At 38.3% G+C, this 22035-nt stretch overlaps 1 protein-coding gene across 2 annotated transcripts; it reads left to right on the top strand.

Moving 5' to 3' along the window:
- The first annotated feature begins 318 nt into the window (after nucleotides 1-318).
- Nucleotides 319-21370, top strand: LOC120072781 (zinc ion binding protein). Of its 2 annotated transcripts, XM_039025284.2 has the most exons (8): nucleotides 338-576; nucleotides 664-780; nucleotides 1218-1317; nucleotides 7340-7550; nucleotides 14066-14270; nucleotides 20708-20783; nucleotides 20877-20923; nucleotides 21003-21370. In XM_039025284.2, exons 2-8 carry the CDS (start codon nucleotides 692-694, stop codon nucleotides 21187-21189), a joined length of 915 nt encoding a protein of 304 aa, XP_038881212.1. In that variant the 5' UTR covers nucleotides 338-576; nucleotides 664-691; the 3' UTR covers nucleotides 21190-21370. The 2 variants fall into 2 exon arrangements, with proteins under 2 accessions (XP_038881204.1, XP_038881212.1); XM_039025276.2 differs by having other exon boundaries at nucleotides 319-780.
- The last annotated feature ends 665 nt before the right edge of the window (nucleotides 21371-22035 follow it).

Raw genomic sequence — 22035 nt, 5'->3', positions numbered from 1 at the left:
TGATGCTTTTGTTTCAAATTATAATAATTGGTATTTCCAATTATTGCTACTCACAATTAAATACAGTAATACTATTTAAAACCCTTTACTATTTTCTAATCATCATAATTAAATACAATAATACTACTTAAAATCCTTTACTATTTTATAATCACTAACTATACTGACCAAATATATATAATTACAAGAAAAATTATTCTAAATGATAAAATTATTGTATCACCGATAGATTAAATGTTTATCTGTATCAACTATTGATAAATTGTGATATTTCATTATATTTATAAATATTTTAATTATTTGACACTATTTTAAAATATCGCAATTGGTTTGGTTTGGTTTGTTTTTTTTCTAAATTTTAATTTTAATTTTTCCGGATTGCATCTGCAACCAGTTCACTGCCCTTCGCGTTCCCACTTCGTTCACCACAGCCGTGCTTTTCACGTTCACCGTCTTTCCCCATCTTCGTTCACCGGCGTTTACACCACCGGAAGCCCAACCCCATCTCTCGATATCCTTAAGATCAATATAGAATATTTGGATAAGAACAAGATTAATACGACTTGAAACGACGAGGTATTTATCTTATTCTGAAAAGCATAGGATGCAAGAATCACAAAAGATGGGGCACGAGGGTTCATGTTATATTACACTCTGAATTAGGTCTGTAAGGAGGAAGAAAGAAGGTCAAATGGATGATCAAGCCAAGAGAAAGGCATTGTTCCGTGCTAAATTGAACGCCCAGAAGAAGGATAAGCGCATCGATTCTCCTCTTGTCAGGTAAAATCGATATATGTTGTACCTTCAAGATCCTATACGGATTTCTCCTATCTACTTCCGTTTTCTCTGCTTCTATTTCCGATTTTGCTTTGTGTAGTGCAGTAGACTATTTGGTTTTCAGAGGAGGACGTTACCAATTGGACATTATGCTCTAATGGAATACCATTCTCACATTAATGTTGCATTTACCTCAGTGCGAAGTTTTCCATATAGTTCTCCTTTTCCGCCAGTAGACTGGACTCTTTCTCTATATTTCCTTTACATAAGGGTGTGATTGAAATATATGATTATGGCACTAACTCCAGCTATAAGCTAACCAACCCATATTGGGGAAGACTGTATGATTGTTGATCGTTGTGGCTTATTTAGCTGTTTTTCCATATTGAAAGTTTTAGAGTTTAAGATTGGTAATTTAATATTTTAAAATTCACGAACAGGTACAATGAACTGGACCAACCTGTCTGTAGGGTTTGTGACATGGTCTTGAAATCAGAGGCTTACTGGGATGGTCACCAATCTTCTCGAAGACATCACGAGGTGATGCTTTTCCTTTGGAAGTCTTATTAATATATATTATTCATGGGCACGTAGGTTTTTCTACATTGACAAATATGAGTTTCCCTTTCTTGTAATTTGAAAACGCAACGTCAAAGGGATAACTGTTTATTTAGGATTCTGATGATGAATGATTGAGTATTTAGATGACTCTACACTCAGGTCAATGTATGTGTATATATATATTTTCTTCAATAATATTGGTAATGGAGAAATATTTTTTTTTTGGATATGAGACAATTTAATTGATAGAATGAAAAATCCGAAGATATCTGAGGGTACAAAAGGAACCAATAAAATGGTGTACAAAAGATGTTTCTAATTAGCAGTAAGGAAAGAAAAACTATCGTTTTTCAAAGCTAGTATATCTTTACACCAAAAAAAAAAAGGAAAAAAAAAAGAATAAAAGATGGCAGAATCCAGTATGTCCTCGAAGGCTTTTTTGTCCCACATCTTCCACAAAACAGCTGAAATAATGCAAGTTTATATGTGATCTTTAGTAGCTTTGAAAGGTAGGTCAATGAACAATAATCGGAGCCAGGATAGTGTGTCATTAGGTTTAACCACAGCCCAATTGAAAGTTGTAAAAATTCTTGATCAAATCTCAGAAGTGAAAGGATATTTAAAAAACAAGCGTGAAATAGATTCATGGCTGGATTGGCAAAGGCAGCACCATGAAGGAGAGATATGGAGCCAAGGGCATCTTCTGTGAAGGCGATCCATAGTATTAAGGCAAGATTTAGATAGTTCCCTCCATAGAAATTTCACACGTTTTTTGAGCAAGGGAATCTCCATATCCTCCTGTAGATTTCCTCAGTAATTGGTGGCCACAAGGAGTAATGAAATTGTAAAGATTTGGTGGAGAAGTCATTTTTATCTAGGTTCCATGTGGATGAATCATTACTGACAGGAAGCTCTATTCTGGGGATAAAATGTGTGAAAGTAGCCCATTCTGTAATTTCATCCTCTTTGAAATGCCTTCTAAAATTTATTGTCCAAGAACAATTCTGGGAGTTCCACACCTCAGCCACATTAGCCTCTTTAGAAATAGTAAGATGACAAAGCTTGGGAAATTTCAGCTTAAGTGCACCATCTCCAATCCATGTGTCATGCCAAAAGGTAGTAACATATCCATTGCTAATGTTGCAATGAATATTATCATATACAAGATCCTTCTGTTTCATAACGTGGCTCCATGGACTTCTAGAAGAGGTGTGGCAAGTAACAGAGGCCTTTAAGTCAAAATGACAAGAACCATATTAGGCTTTAATCAGAATTCTCTAGAAGGCACTCTTTTTAGAATGAAAACGTCATAAACACTTTCCAAGGAGAGTCTATTTTGCTTCTTAATGTGAGTGATCCCCAATCTCCATCTTTCAATAGTATCTTGAGGGAATTCCAATTCAAGAGATGGGATAAAGTTGCTGCCACTGTAGACTACAAAAAAATTCTAAAACATTTTTTCGATATTTTCAGCCACTTTGGATGGAATTTTGAAAAAAGATAAAAAGTAGATGGGCTGATTTGTTAATGTAGCTTTCAGCAACATCAATCTACCTCCTTTGGAGAGATGGCTGTGTCGCCAGGAGTGAACTCTCTTGTCAATCTCGTCCAAAAGGGGTTGCCAAAAAGATATAGAGGATGCCTTACCACCCCAGACATGAAGTTGGCCAATGACCCACCTTACAGTCAAACTTCAAAGCAATATTTTCCACCCATGACTCCTCACAATTAATAACCAAAAATTCTGTCTTTTGTCTATTAATATTGAGACCAGACGCTTCTTCAAGAAAGACTAATCAGGTTGATGAGATTGTCTATATTTTCTTCATTGTTGGTGGAGAAAAGCAAAGTATCATCAGCTAAAAGGAGATGATTAATGTTGATGGATATATGAGGAATGTCGTAACCACAAATAAAACCTCTTTCGGACGGCAATGACAAATTCTACTAAGATAGTCCATGATAATGATGAATAAGAAGGGTGATGGATCACCTTGTCTTAGGCCTCTTGAAGCTATGATTTTCCCTCTAGGCTTTCCATTAATAATGATGGAGAAGTTATGACCGTGTTTAGTTGGAGTCCTTTCTTGTAGTGGGATTTCCCTTTTCTGTTGGCTGGTTTTTTTGTTTGCCCGTGTATTCTTTTGTTTTTGTCTCAATGAAATTTGTTGTTCTATTAAAAAAAATGATGGAGAAGTTTGTTGATGAGATGCAACCTCTGATCCATCTTCTCCATTTTGTGCGAAAGCCCTTCACAATTAGAAGTTCATCAAGGAAATCCCAATCGACTTTGTCAAAAGCTTTCTCAATATCGACTTTGATGGCAACTCCTTTAACATTCTTCGTGTGTCACTCTTCCAGGATTTCATTGGCAAGAAGCGGTGCATCCGAAATTTGCCTTCCTTCAACAAAGGTTGATTGGAAACTAAGATGGTAGATGGGAGAACTTGCTTAAGGAGGTTTGATTAAATTGAGCAATAATCGGTTCTGTAGAGGCAAGTAGGGAAGCCAATTGGCCTATAGTCCCCCACCGTCTTAGCATCATCAATCTTCTTGGGTATAAGGCAAATTTAGGTCTCATTTACATTTGAATTGATGATTCCTTTTTGAAAAAAGTCATGGAACACTCTAATTTGGTTGGGTTTTAGAATGTTCCATGACTTTTTTAAAGAATTATGTTGTGGAACCGTCTAGATCTGGTGTTTTGTCAGTACCTAAAGCTTTTGTCGCGAACCAAATGTTAGCCGCGATGAAGGGAGCTTATAAAAAGCTATTTTGCTCAGGAGTGATGGGATCCCAAGCAATCAGATGTGATAGAAATCGGTCCCCATTCTTCTTGGTGATTTTTTTTGTTTTATTGTAAAAGGAAATAAATTCAACCTCAATGCCCTTTTCCTAAAGAAAACTGACATTCTACGCACTAAGGATCTCAATAATGCAATTCTTTTTCTTTTAGATGGATGTGTTGAAATGATAGGTTGCTCCGTCATGCACAACTCTCTCCATGGTACAATGTCTGTGCATTGATGGAAACTTTAGAAAATTTTGAATTAACCTTGGTCGCCAATCCCTTCTTTTTTGATTTTTTTGGCCGAAGCGATGTATCCAATCTAATAATCAATAGCAAAATAAAGGGTCAATCCATATAGAAAACTTGGCAATTGAAGTAGAGGGAAGATCATTGTTGGCTGGTAGGAAATCTGAGTGGTTTGTTTTGACCTTGAGACTAATCTCCATGAAATCCATCCTGTTATGGGTCTTCTCTGCCACTTCCAAAAAACTTCTGCAAGCGTCACCAATGTGAATGAATATTTCAAATTCCCTTTTGTTAAGGAGGAGGCCACAAACTTTGATTCATCCTCTATATGATGGGAATGACCTGTTCCTTGTAGGTAGAGTTCCTCATGACTCCAATGCGTAAAGAAGTTCGGGAATAATCCAACCTTTTGCCAACTTTTTTATCTTCCCAAGATAGAGGCTTGGTTTGAGTCTTCACAATGCAAAGTTGCTTTGTTGGGTTGGAAGGGGGCAAGTGACCTATAGGCTATGACTTCAGCTTGGATGGCTCTAAGAATTTTGTAACAATCATCGTGGAAGTTTTTCCTTCTGATAACAATGATATTACTTGTTTCAATAGGGGCCAAAGAGGCCAAAGGCAACACGTTAGTGTGGTTTTCATTAGTGGATGGTGGTTGGCTAGAGTGTTTGGTCCATTAATGAACGATGGATTATCTCAGGATATAATTCCATCTTATCTTTCTTATCATTTTTATTATTCTTAATGGAGCTGGTCACATCTATCTTCTTGAAGAGGGCTTCCTTGTAGGATGGTTGTTGGCTATCATTAACGGAGCTTTTGACATCAGAGCTATAAAAGGTGGTGAGATCAAAGAAAGATTTCCGCCCCTTTCTTTGTTTCCCAGAGGGGATGATGAGGATTTCCCTATTGTAGTCAAATTTTACTAGTTCAATCAAAAAGCCCCTCTTACTAGTGGTTGTTTCAAGCCAAATTAACTGGTCTTGAACTTTGTATTCCTTGAAAAACTTTTTTTTTTTTTTTTGGGGGGTGGGGTGTACAAGAAGGTGTTTAAGTGTCTCATTTATCCATCCATCGGAGTGAACTCCAATGAATTGAAATGGAGAAGGATTTGTCTCTAGAATTCTTTGTTAAATGAACCCTAGTCCCACTAGAGGATGGATTTATATCAATGGACAAAACTTTCTTCTCATTGTGATTTGTTTCATCTGATGTGGGCGAGTCATGGTGAGAGGTGTTGAGTGGGTTCAGATGGAATGGCATGGTGGAAGAAAGTTACATATAAAACAATGCAAGGGGTTCTATCTCCCACCCACTTATCCTCCCAAAAATATGAATTGAAATGGAGAAGGATTTGTCTCTAGATTTCTTTGTTAAACGAACCCTAGTCCCACTAGAGGAGAGATTTATATCATTGGAAAAAAAACTTTCTTCTCATTGTGATTTGTTTCATCTGATATGGGCGAGTCATGGTGAGAGGTGTTGAGTGGGTTCAAATGGAATGGCATGGTAGAAGAAAGTTACATATAAAACAATGCAATCTCCCACCCACTTATCCTCCCAAAAATATGTTTCCTTACCCTCTCCCACCACACAACGAACAAGATGAGAGAACGATGGAAGCTGAAATGTCCTTCCAGAGATTCCAGAAAGTTCCTTCAACCCTGCAAGAAGCTTATTTGGCAACGTTCTTCTCTTTTATTTGCTGGTAGCTTCAGTATTTCTTGTCTTTGGGAGCGTTTGCTTATCTTTGGCTTGGGATTTCATGTCATGAGATCTTTTTTGCTCGACATCAAAGTTGTATTTTTAGGCTCCTCAGCAGCGGTTTCTTGTTCTATCAAGCTCAAAGTTCGAAGTTCTTCCCTTATCAACATTTGGTTTGTTGCAGCAGCTGTTTTATTCTTCTTTGGGCTTGATTTTCAGCAATCATGCTTAGTGGGTCTTCATTAGTTTCAAGTTCAATCTTTGCAAGCTTTTCATCTTTTTGTTTTGGGCTTGTTCGAGTTTAAGTGTTCATTGGATAGTGGGTTTCTCTTTAGTTATGTGTTCATTTGGATTGTTTTAATTTTTCTTGAGGGTTTTCGTCTTTATGTTGTATTTTGGTTATTGCCTTGTATTGGCATGTTTGAAGTTAATACTTTGTTTCCTCTCATGTACTTTGAGCATTAGACTCCTTCATTATATCAATAAATAGTCTTGTTTCCTTTTTTGAAAAAAAAAACCCTGCTTGAAAGCTAGTCAAAGGGATGAGAGCCATACCTGCTAACAATAACTCCATGCCATAAGTATTCGTTGGTCAGTATTCATGTTTCATCAATATTCGTACCAAGCTCACGGTGGTTTCTAAACCCTGTTGTACTTGAGGGGGATGTTAATATAATACATTTAGTTCTCGTTTTCCTTTGTAATTTTTGTTATTGGATATCCTATTGTCTTGCCACATGTGGCAGTCCCTTCCAGTATAAATATGCCTATTTAGCCTCAGTCCCACTATGAGCTGTGACCATTTCTTTTAGCTATTACTTTCTGTTATTGCTACACAATCTATAAGAGAATGAGATGGAATCAATCAGTCAAGATCAGTCACTTTTACTGAACGTTTGTACAAAAAGTGACTGTGTGTCTATGATCTTTTCTGTTCTAATCCATCAGGTTTCTTTAAAAAATAATTGATGGTGGAATATTGCTCTTTTACCATAACCATTGTTTTCTTGTGCTGTTAGAAGAAGTACACAAGAGTCCCTTTCTCAAAGCTTTATTATTATTTTTATTCTTCACACTATACAACGAATGCTCACTAACATTTTTCTTCTTCTTTTACATGTTTATTCATTTTATTTATTACTTATCCCATTTCCATTTTGTTTTCCCTACTAGCTCTTGGTAGGGATGTTAAATCCTATCCAACCATATTTGCTGATTTCTGGTTGACTTATTACTGATGGAAGTTACTTTATATAACAGGCAATAAAAAATCTCAAAGCTAATGCTGCAGGCAGGTCCGGAGTTAACAATATTAAAACTGAGGCCCCTGCTGAACTCCCAAAAAGCAGACCAACAGATTTGAAAGAGCAGAAAGCAAAGACGGGGACATCAACAGAGTTACCAAAACGTCAATCATCATCTGTGCTTCCTTCGGACTTTTTTGACCATAATGCCAAAAGGCTTAAAACTGGTAAGGAAATAGGCTTGCGACGAGATGCTTATTATTATTATTATTTTTGAAAGGAAACACTAACTTTTTTATTGATAAAATAAAAATAAACTATTGCTCAGAATACAAGGATATAAAACGATGAGCCAGAAAACATATCCCCTATCACATAATAAAAATGTGTAACAGATAGCACAACATGCATGATGCAATGCAAAGGGTTAAGCCCTCAAGATGTCTATGCTGAAGTTTTTCAATACTTGCAGTTCTAACCGGTCACACAAAAATTTTACCTTTAAGAGCAACTTCTCCCAATCATGGAACAAAATTCTTATTCAACACGCAACCTCTACAATCAGACTACTACCGAAGAGATTTAACAGAGAAGCTTCCATCTTGCTCCAACGACCAAACTCCCTTACCATTCCTGATCAATAGCACCTGAACTTTTTGCCAGTCCAAGACTGCCTGCAATTCAATCTCCTCTTCTTTGAACTCATTAGTTCTTGTAATAGTTTTCCAACTATGTATTCTTCAGTCCCAAACATCTGTTACTGGTCTGAATTTTGGTTGCACCACCCTATCTAATCATTGAGCTTGGCCTTTGATGCTGAATCATCTAACCAGTTATCTTTTCAAAATTTCTCTCTCTGTTGATCTCCTACTTCAACTTTTGAATTTCTAAACACCAACTGTGATGTTACAATTTTCTCCCTAAACCACTTCCCCTTTCCTTTCCTCACAATTTCTGCTCATGAATGCTAAAAAATACATTATGCCATGACTGATCAGATGTGCAAGAAATCTATGCAACCATTTTTCAGAAGTTTCTCCATTATAGTAGATGGTGAGACGTTCTTTAATTGCTTTGGTAGAAGTCTAGGAATAATCCCGTGGAGGCAAGATGCGAGGCTAATGAATCTATAACTGCTCATTGATTTTGCATTAATCTTCTTGGGGATGAGACAAATATAGGTTTTGTTGAGGCTAGCATTAGCATTTTCATCGTTGAAAAAATCGTTGAACACTTTTTGATATCTTCTTTAAGAATGTTTCAATTTTATTGTGAATCCATCTAGTCCTAGAGTTTTATTGGTGCCCAAATCAATAAGGTCAATGAGAGAGGGTAGTTACAAAAGAATTTATGATGGTTGTGGCACCAGTAAGATGCATTTAGCTGTACTGTACAAAGGTGAAAAAATTAAAAGTATTAGTAGGCTTGAAAATCCTCTTATTCTGTTCCAGCCATAAACCCCATAAAAGGACTCTTGAAGCAAACATCCTAAACCTCTTGTACTATTGTTTCTCAGTTTGTAACTCGAGATTCTTGTTCCGTTCCAGCCATAAACCCTATAAAAGGACTCTTGAAGAAAATCCTCTTATTCGACTTAATTCACCGAACAAGTCAAAAATTAACCAGTAGCCCTCCCCTGCTTTAGACTCTGGTGTATCTCCACAACGAAAGAAGAACATAGTAAAATCAGGTGTGAACACGGTTAAGGATCAAGAAAAGGTGGAATTAGTGGGGAGAAAGAAAAAGGCGGCCGTTTGTCTTCAGAGTCGCCAAAAAAGGAGTGATGAATTGTTGACAAATGACAACATTACGGCTGGAAAAAATCTAACCTTTGCTCTGTCATGGAATGATTCTCAACGGGCATATGATGATACTAAATGTGACGATTCATTTGCTGATTCTAAGCTGAAAGAGAATGTCTACAGCCCCTCCATTATTGCCATGACACAGCTAAGAAATTAATCAGTAGCCTCTCTCCTGGAATGCCAACCGCTGAAGATTCTAACCTGTTAATGGCTTTTTCCCCTTCAATCCCCTGTTCCAAAACTAACAAAAACTATTCCTCTGCTCGAGCTCGGTGTCCGACGAGTTATAAAAAACGATCTCGTCTATTGAAGCCATTTCCAAAGCACCTCATTTGGAAAAAGACATCCTTCCTTGACTCTTGGTCAACAATAGTAAATTCAGACTTGTTGGAGGAATATTGTGTCAGGGTCCAAATCCTTGGGTTCTTCCCTGACAAGTCAGTTAGTTCTCCTCCCAAATCTTGCACTTTTATTCATTCAGATTATAAAATCCCAATCTCAAACATGCATTTTGTGCAAGGTACTCCGAGCATCCCTTCAAACACTACCCAATCCAGCAAGTATGACTCGGATGGAGAATCAATTGTAAGGGCAAGTAGCGATGAACTTGATAAATCCGAAACAATGGAAGTTCAAGAAGATGAAGAGACAAACATTGAATATGGCCAAGATTTAAATTATCTATTTCAGACAAAGACAATTCAGATAATGGGCAAGGCATGTGATTCATTAATTTGTCCCCTTGATAAAAATGAAATTCCCTAGAATTTGATCTCACTAGTTGAAGATTGCGGCATTGTTCTCGGTTGAAAAGACCATTAGCTCACCAGTGACAAAGGTAGGTCATTTTTTTGTCCTTAATGAAGATCCTTTCGTGGAACATAAGAGGCTTAGGAGACACTTCTAAAAGTTTGGCGTTAAAAAAATGTTTGAAGAAATTGAATCCGGATCTGGTCTTAATACAAGAAACTAAGAGAGATGCTTTCAACATTGACATCATCAAAGAGCTATGGAGTTCGAAAGATATTGGCTGGGCTTTTATTGAGGTGTATGGTGTATCAGGAGGATTTTTAACCATGTAGGATGAAGAAAAGATCTTGCCCTCCGAAGTGCTAACAGGAGGTTACTCTTTCGTTAAATGTATGACTATTTTTAAGAAGACTTGCTGGATCACAAACGTGTACGGTCCAAATGATTATAGAGAACAAAGGTTTTTATGGACAAAATTGACTTCTCCCTCAGCTTTCTGTGAGGTTCCTTGGTGGAGATTTCAACATTATTAGAAGAATCTAGGAACGTTTTCCCTTGGAAAGATTAACAAGAGGAGTGAGGAAGTTTAACATCCTCATTGATGCTATTAATTTGTTGGAAATTACCCTCTCTAACGGTCATTATACTTGGTCCTGAGAAGGTGCCAGAGTTTCTCTCATTGATAGATTTTTTGTCTCTAATAATTGTGATGAGTTATTTGAAAACACAAGGGTGGAAAGGAAGGTACGAACCTTTTCCAATCATTTTCCAATTTGGTTTTTTGCTTGAAGCTGGCTCTTTCAAGTGGGGCCCTCTCCATTTAGATTTTGTAACAGTTGGTTGTCAAATAAAGATTGTTGTCGTATCATAGAAAGAACATTGAGCAATGAATATCATCAAGGTTGGGCTGGATATGTCATTACCTCCAAATTTTTGAGGAGCGTCATTACCTCCAAATTAAGAAATCTAAAGGCAGTTTAGAAATTTTGGCATGCTAACTTTGATAATAAAAAGAAAAGACAGGAAGAACACCTCTTAAAGGAAATTGAAAGATATGATTTAAAAGCTGAAAATCCAGATGCATCCTCCATTGAGAGGGACATGAGAATGGCATTGGAAGCTGATCTGTTATTGCTCTAGTGTATAAACGAAAGGAACTTAATGCAAAAAAGCAAACTTGATTTCAAAGCTGATTGGCTGAGTTTGGGGGACGAAAATACTGAGTTTTTCCACCGATTCTTAGCAGCAAGAAAAGCTTGATTTCAAAGCTGATAAATGATCAAGGAACCTCGACAAAATCCTATAGGGAGATTGAAGATCTTATATTGGGTTTTTATACCTCACTTTTTTCCAAGTCCTTGGGTACAAGATCTATTCCTCTTAATTTGCAATGGAATATTGTCTCTCAAAGCCAGAATGCCATGCTTGTATCTTGCTTCGCTCAAGAGGAAATCAGAGGAGCATTGAGGATTTTGGGAAAAAACAAAGCCCCTGGGCCAGATGGATTTACAGCAGAGTTTTTCATCAAATTTTGGGCTCATTTCAGTGGAAATTTCATGAGCTTATTCGAGGAATTTTACGAGAATGGAAGGTTGAACTCTTGCATCAAGGAGAACTTCATTTGCTTGATTCAAATAAAGCAGGATGCTGTTTATGTAAAGGATTTTAGGCCTATTAGCCTAACAACACTTATTTACAAGGTTGTTGCAAAAGTGTTAGCTGAACACCAAAAAAGAATAATGCCTTGCATAATTGCCCCTACTCAAAGCACTTTTATTGGGGGAAGGCAAATCCTTGATCCCGTTCTCATTGCCAATGAGGTTGTGGAGGAGTATAGAGCCAAGAAGAAAAAAGGGTGGGTTCTAAAGCTAGACTTAGAAAAAGTTTTTGACCGAGTTGATTGGACCTTTCTTGAGAAAGTTTTAGTGGGAAAAAACTTTCATTCTCGTTTGATATCTTGGATTATGGGCTATGTTACTAATCCTAAGTTCTCAATTTTCATTAATGGAAGACCAAGAGGAAGAGTACGCTTCTAGGGTATTAGACAAGGTGATCCTCTTTCACCCTTTCTTTTTCTCCTAGTAAGCGAAGTGCTAAGTGCTCTCATTGCAAGGCTCCATGAGAGAGGCAAATTCGAAGGTTTTGTTGTGGGGGCGGACAAAATCCATGTTTCCATACTCCAAAGTTTGACGTTAGCATTGCTGGATGGAGAGACGTTCGTGTGACGATCAAGGAGTTCCTCCTCCATCCGCCTTTCAAAGAGAAAGGCCATTTTTTGTGGCTTACTCGGGGGTGTGCGATTGTTTGGGATATTTGGGGGGAGAGGAATGATAAAGTGTTTAGAGGTTGGGATAGGGACCCTTGTGAGGTTTGGTCTTGGTGAGATTTCATGTGTCCCTTTGGGTTTTTGTTTCAAAGTTTTTTTGTAATTATTCTCTAGGAAACATTTTACTTAGCTTGAACCCCTTCCTTTAGATGGGGTGTTTTGGTGGGCTTGTTTTATGTACGCCTTTGTATTCTTTCAATTTTTTCTGAATGAAAGCCCTTGTTCTTATCCAAAAAAAAAAAAAAAAAAAACTCCAATTTGCTGAGGACACTTTGTTATTTTGCAAATATGATGATGAGATTTAGAGGTTGGGATAGGGACCCTTGTGAAGTTTGGTCTTTGGTGAGATTTCATGTGTCCCTTTGGGTTTCTCTTTCAAAGTTTTTTGTAACTATTCTCTAGGAAACATTTTACTTAGCTTGAACCCCTTCCTTTAGATGGGGTGTTTTGGTGGGCTTGTTTTGTGTACACCCTTGTATTCTTTCATTTTTTTCTGAATGAAAGCCGTTGTTCTTATCAAAAAAAAAAAAAAAAAAAAAAAAAAAATCCAATTTGCTGACGACACTTTGTTATTTTGCAAATATGATGATGAGATAATGGAAAATTTAAGGAAGACTATAGATCTTTTTGAATGATGCTCCAGGCAAAAAGTCAATCGGGAAAAATCTGCACTTTGTGGAATTAATATTGATGACAGCAAGCTGTTTTCAGTGGCTACCAAATTGAATTGCAAGGCTGGCTTTCAACCTCTCTTTTATGTATCTCAGTCTTCCTTTGGGTGGATATCCCAAAAATGTATCCTTTTGGCAGCCAGTTATCGGCAAAGTACAAGAAAAATTGGATAAATGGAGGAGATATAACCTTTCAAGAGGTAGAGCTACACTTTGTAAGTTCATCCTTTCTAATCTCCCTACATACTACGTGTCTTCTTTTTTTACTGCCTGAAAAGGTGATCACAATTTTGGAACAAACAATGAGGAATTTCTTCTGGGAGGGTCATAAAGGAGGAAAACTAAATCATTGAGTTAAATGGGACACCGTTACACGAACACAAGAAGATGAAGGCCTTGGTGTAGGTGGTTTAAGAACAAATAATATGGCACTCTTAGCTAAGTGGGGATGGCACTTTATCAATGAAGGTGATTCCTTATGGATCCAAGTGGTTAAGAGCATACATGGCAGAAACTTGTTTGAGTGGCAAACAAATGGAAAAGCAAGTTGCAACCTCCGTAGTCTTTGGATTAGTATCTCAAGATCTTGGCTAAAGGTGGAAGCATTGGCTGTCTTCAAGATTGGTAATGGAGAAGAATTGCTTTTTGGCTTGATCCTTGGTTGGACAAAATTCCGTTGAAGGATCGCTTTGAATCCTAATGGTTCAGTCTCGAATCATTGGGACCCTTCTACATCTTCTTGGTCTATATTCTTTCGGAGATTTTTAAAGGAGGAAGAAATAATAGATTTTCAGACTCTCCTTGGCATTATTTCCGACAAAAGAGTCTTAGAAAATCATGACAGGAGGCAATGGTCTTTAGAAGCTAATGGTGCATTCTTGGTCAAATCCCTAGTAACATTTATCTTTGGCTTCCCCACTTGAAATACATTTGGAGATAGCATTGTGGAAATCAAAGAGCTCTCTGTTGCCCCTTTTTGGTAAAAGAGCTGTTGGTAGAAACTCACAAATTAGAAATGACTAACAGGCTACCCCATCATTAGCACTGACTTCTATGAAGTTCTTTCCTACTTGGAAGCTATTATTCTATGGAAATAACTGGCATTTTCCATCACTATCAGTCATCCATTTTGATTTGGTTTTGCATTGGCTCACTTTTCAAAATGTCTAATTTGATCCATGATCTTCCAGGAAACGATGTTGAACCTGATTCACATAGTGGTGGCATTGCACAGTCAGAGGTGATTTCAAAGGTCAGTGACCATAGTAAGAAATCTTCAATGAATGCTGGTTCAGAGGGGAAGCAAATAAAGGGAGCTCTGCCAGAAGGTTTCTTTGACGACAAAGAGGCTGATTTGCGTGCACATGGCATAAAACTTGTTAAGCCTGATGTCAAGTATGTGCTTCCCACTTGTTATGTATGCATCTTCTAGCTTTGTGCCTTTAATTCGGTATCTCAAGTGTTTGTAATCCTTTTGTTTTATCTAACAATTCTATCATTTTTCCTTGCCGTAAGGTAGGTATTTGTGGTTTTATATTATCCTTGATGTATTATATTTGGTTTTGTTTCTCATTCATTCCGATATCTGTTTAGCTGTAAATTCCAACCACAGAGAATATTGGGAATAGCTTATTGATGATTGGCTGTGTCGTTAGAAATTCTATATCCTTCTTCTGTTTGACCTTTCCTGGTGTTTGCACTGATTGTGCATTTTCCAATAAACATTTTTTTCTTAGATTTTGCTGTGGCTCTGGCCATTGGTTGTGCCACATAATATTGTAGACTAGGTCGTAGATTTGCATGGTGGACCATTTATCCTGTTAAAAAAGAGAATAGGGAAGAGAAAAACAACAGGATTATGTGGAAACCCTAGTGTAGGGAGAAAAACCACGATATAAAGTCTTTTCTTATTTGTTTTTAAAATTGATTCACTAAATACACAGGGACTCACTATATAAATAGACAGTAGGAAACCCTAAGGGTCTTACACAATTGCATAAATGCCCCTAGGTTAAAAACCCTATTTCCAACACTCCCCCTCAAGTTGGTGCATAGATATCAACAAGTCTCAACTTGCTTACACAATAATTAAAATTTTGTCTCAATAAACCTTTTGTAAGTACATTAGCAACTTGTTGATTCGAAGGAATATAAGGGATGCATATGTTTCCACTGTCCAACCTCTCCTTAATGTAGTGTCTGTCTATCTCCACATGTTTAGTTCTGTCATGTTGAACTGGGTTGTTTGCAATACTGATGACAGCTTTATTATCACAAAATAATTTCATTGGAAGCTCATTATCTTGTTGGAGATCTGATAATACTTTCTTCAACCAGATTTCTTCACAAATCCCTAGACTCATGGCCCGATATTCTGCGTCAGCACTACTTCTAGCAACAACTCCTTGTTTTTTACTTCTCCAGGTGACTAGATTTCCCCAGACAAACGTACAATATCCAGACATAGATCTTCTATCAACAATAGACCTTGCCCAGTCAGAATCAGTGTAAGCTTCAACAGATTGTTTATCGGTTTTCCTGAACATTAGGCCTTTACCAGGAGTTCCTTTCAGATATCGAAGAATACGTTCAACTGCTATCATATGATCCTCACAAGGAGCTTGCATGAACTGACTTACAACACTTACTGCATAAGAAATATCTGGTCTTGTGTGAGACAAGTATATCAACTTCCCAACTAACCGCTGATACTTTTCTTTATTAACAGGAATTCCATCATTCTTATCACCGATTTTCGCATTGTATTCTATTGGCGTGTCAACATGTTTACATCCAGTCATACCTGTTCCCTTTAGCAAGTCCAGTGTATATTTTTGTTGAGAAACTGATATACCCTCTTTTGAGCGAGCCACTTCCATTCCCAGAAAGTATCTTAGCTTTCCGAGGTCTTTAATTTCAAACTCTCTAGCCATCTCTGTTTTTAGTCTTGTGACTTCTACATCATCATCCCCATATAATATCATCAACATAGACAATAAGAACAGCTATTTTCCCTGATGTTGATCTTCTTACAAAAAAAGTGTGATCGGAATGTCCTTGAACATATCCTTGTGTTTTCACAAACGTCATGAACCTGTCAAACCAGACCCTTGGAGACTGTTTCAACCCGTATAGTGATTTCCTCAATCTACACACTTTATTTTTAAATTGACTCTCGAACCCGGGAGGGGGACTCATATAGACTTCCTCCTCAAGTTCCCCGTTCAAAAACGCATTTTTAACATCAAGCTGGTGTAGGGGCCAATCTTTATTCACAGCTACTGACAGAAGCACTCGGATCGTGTTAAGTTTAGCCACAGGTGAAAACGTCTCAGAATAACCCATTCCATATGTTTGGGTGAAACCTCTTGCAACAAGTCTAGCCTTGTATCGGTCAATCGTTCCATCTGACTTGTATTTTATAGTAAACACCCATTTACATCCTATTGTTTTGTGCCCTTCAGGCAAAGTCACCGGTTTCCAGGTTTTATTCTTTTCCAGAGCTCTTATTTCTTGCATAACAGCAGACCGCCATTCTGGTTTTTTCATTGCAACACTTATGTTCTCTGGAACCACCTCAGTGTCCAAGCTAGTAGTAAAAGCCTTGAACTTGGATGTCAGATTACTATATGTCATGTAACTATGCATAGGATATTTAGTACATGAACGGGTACCTTTCCTCAGGGCTATAGGAAGATCAAGTGACGCATCACGTTCTTTCACCTCTTCAGGCTTCTCACCATGATTTACTATCTGTGTATCAGAAACTTCAATAGTATCTTCCACATTATCATTAGCACGGACCATTTCATCCTCCATAGCTTCAATCATTTCATCCTCTACAATTTCCTTTTCTATCACTCTCTTAGTATCACTGCTTCCTTCTCCCTTGTCATGCCTGCCTTCATCATTCTCCATACATAAATCAACATCATTAGGAATATACGTACCTGGACCTGATTACAGGTCTGGCTCCTGTACTGGAGCCGACAGTTCTGGTTCAACAGGTGACATTGCTTCCTTCCTGAGATTCTTCCTGTAGTATGTTTTCCAAGGAACTTGATTGGTAGGAAGAACCAGATTATCATGATCAGGACTAGGTTTAGACAAGGTTTGAATGAGTGTTGACTCTAAAGGAATAGTATAAGAGGACCAGTTAGTCTCTTCATTTATGTTTTTCTCCTGAAAATGACTAACAGGGAAGAACGACTGATTCTCGAGAAAGGTGACATCCATAGAGACATTACTTTCGAGATGACAGGTGATAGCACTTATATCCATGTTGATGGAGTGGATATCCAACAAAGACACACTTCTGAGCACGAGGAGAAAATTTCATGCGGTTTGGACCATGAGAGTGAACAAAAGCAATACAACCAAAAACCCGAAGAGAAACATCAGAGATCAACCAAGTAGTAGGAAAAGACGCTTTAAGCAATTTTAAAGGGGTATGAAGATTAAGAATACGAGAGGGCATCCGATTAATGAGGTGAGCAGCAGTAAGAACTGCATCTCCCCAGAGGTATGACGAAAGGGTGGCGGATAACATAAGATATCGGGCTACTTCAACCAGATGCCGATTTTTACGCTCAGCTACTCCATTTTGTTGCGGAGTGTAAGCACATGAGCTCTGGTGAACAATACCTTTAGAGTCGAGAAAATCTCTGAAAAGAGGCATTAAAGAATTCTCGCCCATTATCACTTCTTAAAATCCCAATCTTTGTTTTAAATTGAGTTTCGACAGTTGTGTAAAACTGTTGGAAAACAGAGAACACTTCAGATTTATCAGTGAGCAGGAAAACCCAGGTGACATGGGTGTGATCATCTATAAACATGACAAATCACCGTTTTCCCGTGGAAGTAGTAACCGGTGAGGGACCCCATACATCACTATGAACAAGAGAAAAAGGACTCGAGGGTTTATAAGGTCGAGAATGGAAAGAAACAGGATGTTGCTTGGCACGAATACAAACATCACAATTAAAAAAAGTACTAGCATTACGAAATAAATATTTCATATATTGAAAATTCGGATGTCCGGAGCGAAAATGCCATAACATAACATCATTTTCAGAAACAGAGAAATTTAAAGACATAAACCCCGATTGGTGATCATTCCTAGAGGAAGCCTCGTCAGAAAGGAAGTAGAGTCTCCTATCGTGCCGGACAATGCCAATCGTCATCCCCGATTTCAGATCCTGAAATAAAACTGAATCAGGTGAGAAAATCGCCTTACACCTTAAATCTCTTGTTAGTTTACTGACAGATAACAGATTATATGATATTTTAAGCACATGTAAGGTATCACGTAGAATTAAACCATGAAACGGAGAGATATTGCCTTTTCCTACAACAGGGGCAAAAGACCCGTTTGCAATTCGAATCCTCTCATTACCAGCACTCGGACTATATGACAAATAACTTTGAGGAACTCGTAAGATGATCAGTAGCCCCTGAATCCACAATCCATGGTTTCTTACCATTCATACTAATTAGGCCAAAAGAAGGAAAATTACCTGATTGTGCAATTGCACTCACCCCAACTGTACTTGAGCTGTGTTTACCGTCACCAGGAGACTTCTTCTGAGTTTGGTCATCTACTGAATCACTTGCCAGGGCACGACTAGTATTAGATTTTCATAAGACTGTCGTCGCCTGCTATTTGGGGGCTTCCCGTGTAATTTCCAACATTGATCATTCGTATGCCAAAGCTTTTTACAATGTTCACAAACGGGAGGTGGTTTCTTATCACCATCAGTACTGGATGGCTTGGCAACGAAAGCGGCTGCATCAGTAGTTGAGGTGGTATTATTCATGGCACACGACCGATCTTCCAGCCGTATTTCAGAACAGACTTCTCGAAGTGAAGGAATCGGGTGCTGGCCCAAGATCCGACTACGAACCTCATCAAACTTTGGATTTAATCCAAACAAAAACACATAAACACGATCTGCTTCCTCAATCTTCAAATATTGGGCCCCATCCTGTGGACAATTCCAGACAATTTCTCTACACAAGTCCATTTCCTGCCACAACATCAACAGTTTGTTAAAATAAGAGGTAATATTAGACCTTTGTTTGGATTCATGAACCTGTTTATGGGTGTATATAGCCGAGAGACATTCTGTCGTTTAGAATATAGATCTTGCGTCGCCTCCCAGATATCCTTGGCTGTGGCAGCATATAATAGCGGTCTTCCTATCTGGGGTTCCATACTGTTCACCGAGACCGACCGTAGCAACGAATCTTCTCCTTTCCAAATTCGTTCTTGTGGATCACCTGAGGCCGGCTTTGGAATTTCCCCTGTCAAATATCCAAACTTGTGACGCCCTTCCAAGGCCATCCGGATCGATTGAGACCAAGAGAAATAGTTCTGGTCATTTAATTTTTCTCCAACGATAAATACGGCAGATAATTCCATCGAACCAAATAAGTAGGAAACGTTAGGCACTATAGGTAATGAGTTTACCGGATTTTCTGAATAAACCGATTGAGGATTTGCACCAAACATTGTATCCAAATCAGAAATCTGCTGTTGCAGGTAAGCCAACCGTTGTCTCACATTGTATGGGTAATGAGCTGAACCACAATTGATTGGAACAGGTGTTGGTTGCTCGAGACCTCGGCTGTGAAAAAACCATCGGGTCGGCTGTTGAAGGAAACCGGGTCACCGGGTCAGGCTGGATGGGTTGAAAGTGGATCGGCTGGCGCAAAAAACTGGACAGATGAGTTTTCGGGTCGGACCATGCGTGGGTCGGATCACGGGTCGAAATTAAAGGATCGAGGGTCGACATTAAAAGCTGCGTTCTCGATCGAGATAACCTTGGGTCGGATCGGTTTAGGTCGGAATTAAAATCAAAATACTGGGTCTGGCTGGTCTGCCTTGGTTCAACCCGAACCAGTCCGGTTTGCTCTAGACCGGTACTAACCCTAATCAGATCATCATTCTTCTGCTCCTCGCCCTCGACACTGCTCCCTCTGCCCTGATAGATCCGATCGATGGTCAACATCTCTTCGCGGCCAGCCTGTTCTTCACGTCCAAGACCGCCGACTTTGCCGTGACCGCCGCCGACTCTGCCATGATCTTGATAGCTTCGATCGTGAATTGATGGTTCCTCGTGGCCGGCTCCAGCTCCGATCGGATTCTGACTGGTTCCGGAATGGTGATACCCGGTTGGCTGAGGGCGATTTTCCAAGGATTGTACCTGAACGGCAGATATTAATTCTGGTAGGGCATCTTGAAAACATTCCTTTACTGCTGCTCGGATTGCCGTTCTCATGTCAAAACTTGAAAACCCATCAACAGAGGAGGATTTGGTTGATTCTTTTCCATAACGGCTAGGTTTTCGTCGCCGAGCTCTGATACCATGTTAAAAAGAGAATAGGGAAGAGAAAAACAACAGGATTACGTGGAAACCCTAGTGCAAGAAGAAAAACCACGATATAAAGTCTTTTCTTATTTTTTTTTAAAACTGATCCACTAAACACACAGGGACTCACTGTATAAATAGACAGTAGGTAACCTTAGGGGTCTTACACAATTACATAAATGCCCCTAGGTTAAAAACCCTATTTTCAACCGTTCACATTTAAACTTCACTATTTTTCCTTAATTATATGTGTGGACCTCTATTTCTACACATATCAGAGAACTCCAAATGGGGTTTTGCCTGTAGATTGTAAGGAATGATGTTATTGAATCCGTGGAAAAAAGTGAGCAACTTTCTCGTTCAGAAATTTATTGTTGTTGTGCATGCTCCTATACTCTTTGAAGTTTATAGTTTATGGCATGGAACTCTATAGGAGCTTGACTGTGTGTACTTCATTGTCAGAGATGAATACAAGGAATTTGAAAAGTTGATCCAAGAAGATTTGCAGGAGGTGGATGATCGTTTGGAAGAAGAGGAGGTAATACCCAACTTATATCCTATTATCTGCCAATAAGTTGATTCATGTATTGGCTCAGACTTATTATACATTTTGTTGCTTTATGTACTACAGATTGATGCTGCCGAAATGATAGAGGAGGCTGAAACCTTAGAACAGAAGTAAGTGAATCACGATAAATTGCGTGTCTTGTTCTTCTAATCTTCCTTCCTGATTGCACCAAACTTTTTCTGCTGACAGGGCCTACAGGGAGAGAGTAGAACTGTTGAAGAGGAAGAAAATGGAGTTAAAGACCAAAAAATCAGAACAGAGTAGAGCCAAGCCCCAAATTCCTGCTAAAGAGTCTCAACTTGATGACTCTTTGAGTGATGATGATAGTGACAGTGACACAAATTATACAGTAGATTGGAGAGCTCAACACTTGTGATAATAAGTCATTCTAGAGTTTTGATATCCTATAAGATGGGACAAAGAAAATAGAAAGAAGGTTGTGAATTATGTGATAATGTAGATATTAATTTGCTGTTCAACCACATATTGTAGCTTGGAACGAGTTATCAATTCATGTTTCCTAATGAAGTAAGGCTTAAAGCTGACAAATTTTAAGAGATGTTTTGGGATTCTTGAGAGTGGCCCATCAATGGTATGAGTTTGCATTGCCTTCTTTTGGTACTTAAGAGTTATATGGAGAGTACTTGTTTTAGTTATCCCCATGTCTCTTAATAAGTTATTATTATTGTTTTTAGTACAACCCAACAATTGAAGGGAGATTCTTGACTAGTACTTTGTCTTTAACTACTTGAACTATGCATGAGATGGCAGTTAAATGTGTCGTTTTCGACTTTTTGAGGTGTGTACTTGTGTTGGAGTTGTATTAGTACAAGAAGTTTTTAATGCTTTTAATGTATTATTTCAGCGTCAGAAGGGCATTAGCACAACACCTTTGAGTGAAACTTATTTATCTCCTCAAATTCCCTCAAAATTCACGTCTCCTGTGGCGTGTGGATTTCATTTACTAGAAATCCCTTCCCCTTCTCTAACGCAACTATCGGCGTAATTTTCTCAAATTGAGTTTTTATGAGATTATTTCATGGAGTGCGTGGGGTTTGGTGTGCAAAGTGCTTTTTCATGATGCTATTATTTAGGGATTTTTGAAGAATAGAGGTTTGGTTTTTCTTTTCTAATATAAATGGAGGTGGAGATTCAGGCAAGAACTAGTTGCTCTTTGTTGAAAAGTGCTACAAAATCTGGTTGAAGTTTATTTCTTATACTG

This window comes from Benincasa hispida, chromosome 1 (genome assembly GCF_027475165.1).
Source record: "Benincasa hispida cultivar pf3 chromosome 1, pf3_genome.v1.1, whole genome shotgun sequence".
Taxonomy (NCBI): Eukaryota; Viridiplantae; Streptophyta; class Magnoliopsida; order Cucurbitales; family Cucurbitaceae; genus Benincasa; species Benincasa hispida.
The sequence above is the reverse complement of the archived record's forward strand: the minus strand, read 5'-3'. Positions and strand labels throughout refer to the sequence as shown.

Bases quoted from the DNA above. Each gene is read 5' to 3' on its own strand.
- LOC120072781 (XM_039025276.2), top strand. From the start codon at position 692: ATGGATGATCAAGCCAAGAGAAAGGCATTGTTCCGTGCTAAATTGAAC. The intron at 781-1,217 runs GTAAAATCGATA...ATTCACGAACAG, and splicing joins ATCGATTCTCCTCTTGTCAG to GTACAATGAACTGGACCAAC. The intron at 20,784-20,876 runs GTAATACCCAAC...TATGTACTACAG, and splicing joins ATCGTTTGGAAGAAGAGGAG to ATTGATGCTGCCGAAATGAT.